At 40.6% G+C, this 7,778-nt stretch overlaps 1 protein-coding gene across 1 annotated transcript; it reads right to left on the bottom strand.

Moving 5' to 3' along the window:
- Positions 1 to 1,096: 1,096 nt before the first annotated feature.
- On the bottom strand, positions 1,097 to 6,884 carry derl1 (derlin 1). The gene is made up of 8 exons (XM_084942623.1): positions 6,543 to 6,884; positions 5,015 to 5,126; positions 4,838 to 4,902; positions 4,171 to 4,197; positions 3,545 to 3,640; positions 3,312 to 3,364; positions 3,084 to 3,194; positions 1,097 to 1,973 (listed from the first exon to the last, which is right to left on the bottom strand). Exons 1-8 carry the CDS (start codon positions 6,693 to 6,695, stop codon positions 1,832 to 1,834), a joined length of 759 nt encoding a protein of 252 aa, XP_084798749.1. The 5' UTR covers positions 6,696 to 6,884; the 3' UTR covers positions 1,097 to 1,831.
- Positions 6,885 to 7,778: the final 894 nt, after the last annotated feature.

The raw sequence follows: 7,778 nt of genomic DNA, 5'->3' as shown, positions 1-7,778 counted from the left end.
TGCTGCTCTGATAGTCTTCTGTAACATTTCCTGGCAAAATTTTGAATTGTTTCACTTGGCGATCGCAAATGTTCCAGGCCAGCAGCCACAAAATGTACTCTCCACCATGCTACAGAGTTGGGATGAGGTTTTGGTGCTGGTCCTAGCACCATGTATTCACCATGCTTCAGTTGATCCATCTACTGTTCACTGAAACCTCATCAGAAATGTTCTCCGTGGAAGGATGGCTGTCAAAAAGCCATTTATAGGGAAGGGAAACAAACGAGGTAGAGAGATGCAGAATTACGCAAAAAATGAACTGAAAATATGTGGCAACGGTTCCTATGGAGAGATGAATCCAAATTTGAAATGAATTGCTGGTTCCAACTGTTCATTGCCATGATGTTTAGGAGAGAGGTAAAACAGTGAGTGTGTACAGCCATCTGTAAAGGACGGTGGAGGCTCTGTCATGGGGTGCAGCTGCACATCAGCCAGTGGTTTTGGAGATATTGTCAGAATTGATGGACACAGAAACGTACGTTGATCCTCATGTAACAGAATACGGAAAGCATCTGATTGGCAATCACGTCATTTTCAGCATAATGATCACAAAAACACAAATGCAGTAAAATCATACCTGGGTAGAAAACCACACAATGGAACACCATCAGTTATGGACTGGCCTCCCCAGAGCCCGCACCTCAACATCCTTTCAAGAAGTCTGGAGAACCATCCCTGAAGTCTATTCTGTACAACTACTCTCTTTTTTTTTGCCTTAATTACTGCATGTCCATGTATGTTTGCACATTGTAATAAATCACTGCACCCACTTTCCTAGCAAACTATAAAGAAATCAGGAATTCAAGACTTTTGCACAAAGAGTTTTGACTTTACTACTTGTGGCTGTTGTAAACGTTACTTTGCTTTCCCCCGACTATTTCCTGATATTTAGGGAACAAATGATTTCCAAGTTAATATCCAAATGGATAAATATTGACAATGAGTGCTAAATGTGTGTTTTATTATATTAAGGTGATTTCCAATATGTCTTGTTGGCACCTGATTGGCTGAATGGTTGTCTCCTGTATAAGTAAGACAATGACACACTGACTCACTCAACCTTTCAATAAACAATTGTTATATTTACAAAAAAAGAGCAGGATCCTATCTTTACCTCATTTTTTTTTTCAGATGAAATCAGTAAAAGATCCAGGTCTGTGCCACAGAGGCTCACAAACATTTCACACCAATGTAGAATCAGACCTGGAGACAGTGCTCTCTAAATAGCTTTGCCCATGTTCTGCTGAGGGGACTGCTGGGAGCACGCTCCCAGTGCATTGGTAATTACAATGTAATCTGATATGGCATCACAGAGAGTGAGAGGAGGAGGGGGAGGAGCACAAGAGTTGAAATCCACAGCGTGCTGGTGTGCAGCTGCAACATCTCATCTTGACAGTCCAATGGCAGGGTGGGTTAGAAAGGCGGAAGAGGGATGGTAAGAAGAAGATGAGAAAGAAAGAAGAAAATAGACGTGGCAGTCAAGAATAATCACCAAAACAAAAAAAAGAGAACAATTTAATTTTCTATCTTCCTAACATGGACACATTTCCAGTAGTAAAAGTAGAGCTGACTTTACTTAGTGAACAGAGCCTACAGCCAGAGTCCGGGTCCTGCTGTGCAGGGCAGTGAAATGCATGCCTTCTCAAATTTGATCCTGTTGCATCTTCTAAAGTTAACCATGAATTAAATTTAAAGTCTCAAGATTCAACAAGAACAAATTCAATGAAACAAGCGTTTAAATCTGAGAACAGCTGCCCAGCTCTTCTGGCAGCTGAGAGAGTGCAGTTCTCTCTCATTCGCCCCCAAGTCGGAAACCTTGCCCCCAGTTGTGACGTCCTCCGAGTCCCCCTGCATTGTCCTGGGGAGCTTGCCTCCTGGTCGGAGGGACTCCAAATCCGGACACCCCTCCCCTCCTGTTAGGAAAGAACCGGTACCTGCAGAGAGATGTTAAAATGTGATCTCTGAACTCAATCAAGCAACAAAATCTGTTTGGTTTTTGTGAGAAGAATTAGCATTATAAATTTTAAATGTGACAAAAGTACCCATAGCTACACCACACAAACATATCTGTATTATCGTTTTTTTGATAATTTGTTGTCTGCCTTGACTTTGTTGTTACATGATTCTGTGGCAGACCCTCAGCCCCTCCACTGGTAAATTCATTTTCAAATATTTGACTCAAATAAGTGATTGGACGGGAAATCAGAGGTAAAATCAACACCTTTAAAAGACACTTTAGATATCAGTTTGTGTTTGAAATTTTAACCGAGCAACAGAGGGTTTCATAATTGTGGAAATACAACCCTATCATTAAAAATAAACAGTACCCAATTTAAACAGGACCACTCTCCCCTTCGTGGTCATCTCCTCAGGCAGTGCAGCAATGTTTCCAACACCACTGCTGCATTTGAATCATTCTGTGACAGTCTGGCCATTTCCATGTGTGCATGACTGAATCTCCTTCAGTGTCTCTGAGTCATGCTCACTTGCACATGGTCAGATTAGGACCTTCAGAGAGTGATCTAAATATGGGAGCCTTGCTAGAAGCAGTGCAGCACTTCTAAAGAGCCAAAACCACAGATGAGTTCATGATTGCACCTTGCAAGGACGAGCAACAAACACTTTCAAACCCCATGTCATTACAGTTGTGGTTACCCCTTGTGCTGCTGGTTTGAAAAGACTATATAACTTTTCCTGTTAGTTATCAGTGTGGCCACCAGTGACAATTACAACATGACATTAACTGATAAAACAGTCTTAGAGTTGCAAAGAAGTAAACTGTGAAACTGACTCATTAGGCAGGAATTCACATTTGCTGTAAGAGCCACAACAACTAAGTCTTCTCACAAAGTAAGGCTAAAGCAGCAGATTCTCCAAGTGTACTGAGATAAATGAGAGTTTAAACTCTGGATTGTGACAGGCGATGTGTTAATAAAAAGCTCCATAGTGTTGTTTTAAAGCTGAGTGCACTTCAGTAAATGCAGTGGTAACACTTAAACACTAAAACGGCGCTTCTGAAATGCTGCGCATGCACACAAACGTACAAGAACTCGGGCGTGGAGAGGAAGGCGCGTCCTCCCAGGTCCATGGGGTATTTGAACATGAGGAAGAAGTAGAGATGGCCCACCAGGTTTCCTGTCAGTTCATTCACAAATCTGCACAAGAACAAAGAGAGGAAGATTACTCACAGGAACACCATTACACAGTTAGTACAAGTTATTCCCCAGACTGGAAAACAGATTTAAAGGCTTTGATCTAAATTTGTTACTTACGATCCTCCGATGATAAAGTTGAAAGCCAGAATGACCCAAGGTAGATAATGAGCCTAGAACAAAGCAGCAGAAAATTATGTTCATAAAAATCCTGGAATTATTTTAATGCTGAGTTAGCATAAACCGTCACAGTTACGTCATTGGTGGAACTATGTGTATTTTATCCTTTCTGATATTTCTGTGAAACGTGAACCTGACAAGAAGATAGAGCATTCAACATTTGATGGGCGTACCTTAAACTGCGTTCCAAACCAGAAGGAAACCACGGTGTCTTTGTTGAACTGAGCCCAGATGTACAACACAGACATAATCAGCGGGATCATCAGCAGCTGAAAAGATGAACAAAACCAGCAAGTCACAATCAACAAGCCAGGAGTATTTTTACAGTAAGTTTTCAAAACATCTAGTTTATGTAAGTCTGATTCATTTTTCTGCACATTGTCATCCCACGCCCACCACAAGTTCATTGTCACATACCATCAAACAACACAACAGCCTGGCTCTGTCCAAAGAGAGTCAAATCCACTTACTAGCACACCTAATAGTTAATGCGCTGCTCTTTAATCTGTGCAATTTTATTTTTTTCCTAATGCAACTTCTTGGCCAGGAGCAGAAAGAAATGGTCTGGATACGCTTTGTGAAATGCCGCATAAATTAGTAAGCTTTAGAGGAGCAGGTGGCAGCGTCTCTGCAGTGTTTATTTTTTTTTCTCCAAAATGTAAACCTTTCCTTTTTAAAGTGGGTGTCTTGTGTTATGAAACACTCCTAAGATTTCAAAGGACGGTTGTAAACAAATGCTTTATATAGACGCTACAGCAGTCTACATGCAGAGAGAGAGACAGACGAGGAAGATTCTCACCTGCATGTTTATCAGCAGCCCGGTTATCTGCAGGTTGAGTCAAGGACGACAACAATAGAATCACAGCTGGAGCTGTACAATTAGAACAGCTGGGGACCGGGAGGTTGCCAGTTCAAATCCCCTACACCAGTTTTTGGAAGCTGGCAGTCACCTCTGCCGTTTCCACTTGAGCAAGGAATCTGACCTTGGCAGGTTACGCCTCCCACACTTTTTTTTTTTAAGCCGTTCTCACCATTTAGCTGAACTGACAAAGACTGAACATGTTGTTTGGTTGAGGTAGAGTTTTGCTGCTTTTCCCATATAAAAGAGAAATGTCTGAGCAGCAAGCACCCAATCTGAGCTGAACTCTCACAAGAAGACAGAGAGCTGAGATGTGGGCCTGAGTGTACTGCTGGTGCTGCATGTGACCTAGATTAGGTTTCTCTGCTCTGCAGGGGTAGACTGACACTGGGCCGCTGGCACAGAGCCACCCTGACATGGCACACTGCTGCAGCGAACGAGAGAGAGGCAGAGAGAAGATGAAAGAGAAATGCAGGAGGGGTCAGAATGAATGGTAGAGTGGGAAACAGGCTAACAGGGAGGTAGCTGGATGATGAAAGGATGATTTCCTGTTAGGTAGATTAAAATGTGAGATTTTAAAACAGGAATTGCCAGTCTGAAAGGATACAACTATGCAGATCCAGTTGAAGAGAAGCATGAAGATATAGTCTGCAGGCCTGCCATCAAATGACCCTGGTATAAGAAAAAGAAAATCAGGACGAAGATGATGATGATGACACAAATGAAAACAAGATGCTAGAAAGAGCACTGTATGTTTATAAACCGCCTAGGCCGGTGAGCTTACCTGTCTCTAGCCGAGTGGAGTAATGGTAGAGGAAATAAAGGTTGACCAGGTACAGGAAGCCGGTATTAGGGGTTATTGGGAAATAAAGAGTGGCTGTCACTGGTCTCCAGATCTGAAATAAGCAGAAGAGTTATTAACCCAACAGAAAAATCAGTAAGACATCAACGTCGCTGTGCCTGTGTGCACATCCAGATGTTCACCACCAAGTCTGTAACACATTAAGCCTCATGTGGGTTGCAAATTATTACTTCCTGTGTGGTATTCCTCTGCAGAGTGTGTGTTTCCTCACAGTAATATTTGAAAATTGGTAAAAGAAGTTGAATCAATACCACATTTAAAAAATTAATGGGAATTAATGGTTAAATTCCCATTAATCCAGAGGCAAAAGACAAGATGCAGTTACAATTTAAAGGAGTGTCTGATCATACCATTATCCAGTTTTTGTGCCGTCAAACAAAAAAATCTTATTTTGTTGTTTGGGACTTGACAAAAGGTTAATAACTTTTCAATCAACAGAGTCTCATATTCAATGCTTTCACACAGCTTGCGTGACCATCTTAACTATAACTTGACATTTTATAGGCTCATAAAGATCAGGGGGTTATATATAGTATACTGACTCTGCACTACTGCACTTTTATTTCAGTTTATTTTGCTTTCTTTTATTAGTCATACAATAGGCTGCCTACATAATGAAATTAACTGTGGTTTTAATCAACATGTCCTAAGATTAATAATCGACAGCAAGAAAGTCCAATAATTCCAGAAGGTGCATGGATTGTTCAGTGAAAAGAAGCTTATTCATTCACTTAAGAAAACACAGTAATACCACTGCAAACAAAGTACATAGCAAAGTACTGTATTAATGCTGTAATTATTTATTTTTAATATTCTTCAGATTATCCCTTAACTATAGCTGTGAGATACATTTCGAATTACTGAAGGTGGAAATCATGACATGTCCTTCTAAGTTAAGTACTAGAACTGATATGAAGTGAATTACTTGGTAGCTACTTTTCAGCACTTAAAGTGATCACACTGACCGATTCCCTTTGCCCTGAGCTGTGTTTGATTACTGATTTACACCCATGCCCTAAGCTTGCACGAACCCACTGTTAACCTGATTTAGAGGCCTTCACAGTGCCCGAGGGCCTAATTTCATAACATCCCCTGCAATACTTGTCTCCACCTTGTGGACGAGAGCGCACTAAAACTAACTTATATATCCGCAACAAATACTTTAAAATAAAACATGTCTCTACTTCTCTGGTAATTAAATTATAAAAAATATGTATTTGTTTTCATATTTGGTTTACATTTCAGCGTCACTACATATCCAAGCATTTTGACAAAGTCCCACCCTCCTGCGTCTCGCCCTCTCATTGGTTGCCCCACACTCAGGCCTCCTGAGTTAGCAGTGCTAGCCACCTGCTAACTAACTCCTAGTTTCCAAAAGACAGTAACTCAGCATTTATCCGCTATCTAATCCAACAGACAGACAAGTTACCAAAAACCAAGAAACACTCACATGAAATCTGCTGAAGACCATCTCCGGAAATAGCAAGAGATTCCTGATATCAACCAATCCCAGTTTGCCTATAAGGGGAACAGCAATGGAGGCAGCGAACCAGTACCGGGTGATGAAAGGGATGCTTCTGAACCAGTCCCCGATATCTGACATCTTTCCATAGGATTACTGCCAACTTTGAGACCTGAAATAAATTTCCTCTTTAACAATTCCCTAAAGTCCTTCCCAAATCAGCGACTGCTTCCTGTCTTTATATCACAACTGCTCCACTGTTAAGTTTACATGACGTGGCTAATCACGGTGAGCTAGCTTCAAAATACGATGAAGCCACTGACATCAGAGAGGAAACATCCGGTTTAGCTTTTCAAAGTAAAACCCAATTCGACAACTGTTACCACAGACTGGATAAAACAAAAATAAATTTTTACTTACTATACGACTATTACTGAACTAGAGAAAAATAAAATCAAAAATATAAATTTAAATTATTATTACCAATTAACAAACTACGTTTATCCGAGGCAAATAATGGCAAATTACGCATTTTTGAGCCTACTGGAATGCTTTCATTTTAAAGTTAAACGCTTGTTGCAGAAAACAGCACTTATGATTGGATACACACATAAAATGAAGAATTTTAGAGAAACCATTCCTGCTCGTGCTGTGTAAAAGTGTTACAAAGGTCCTTAGGCAGTATGATCAGTTCGTGCGGTCATTTATAATATTAAGGATGTGCACAGTTGACGATAAAGTGTAAATACATGCCAACCCGTGTGTGCTTGCACATATATTGACCAAATTCGTTTATAAAAAGCACTTAATTTAACAATTTAAACCGGATGTGTTTTCAGTATCTAATAATATCTTGTTTGCCTTGCATTTTATTGCACTTCCTGTGAAATTTGCAAACACGCTCACTTGACCATCCAGAGGCAGCCAGCAACACAAAGAGGCGTGCCGAACGACGCCGTTCTCGCGGCCCCCTGTGGAGATCTAAAAACAGACCACAAGAAGAGGACTGGGCACGAAATAATGCTTTTTTAAAAAGTGGTGGCGATCAGTTAATCGTAATTAATTATCAGTTCAGTTCAGGGTTCAGTTGCTGGAGTTTACCTTTTATCTTTCACTCTGCCTTTAAAGAAGTGGGTGAAGGATTTGGATCTTTTACTTACATACTTAAGTATTAGAATGGCTTTTGGAGGTCTGACATATGAGATAAGAAAACTTATGATAATA

This window comes from Perissodus microlepis, chromosome 11, assembly GCF_051167445.1.
Source record: "Perissodus microlepis isolate ML-2025 ecotype Zambia chromosome 11, ASM5116744v1, whole genome shotgun sequence".
NCBI lineage: Eukaryota > Metazoa > Chordata > Actinopteri > Cichliformes > Cichlidae > Perissodus > Perissodus microlepis.
This window is presented reverse-complemented; position numbering and strand designations above follow the sequence as displayed.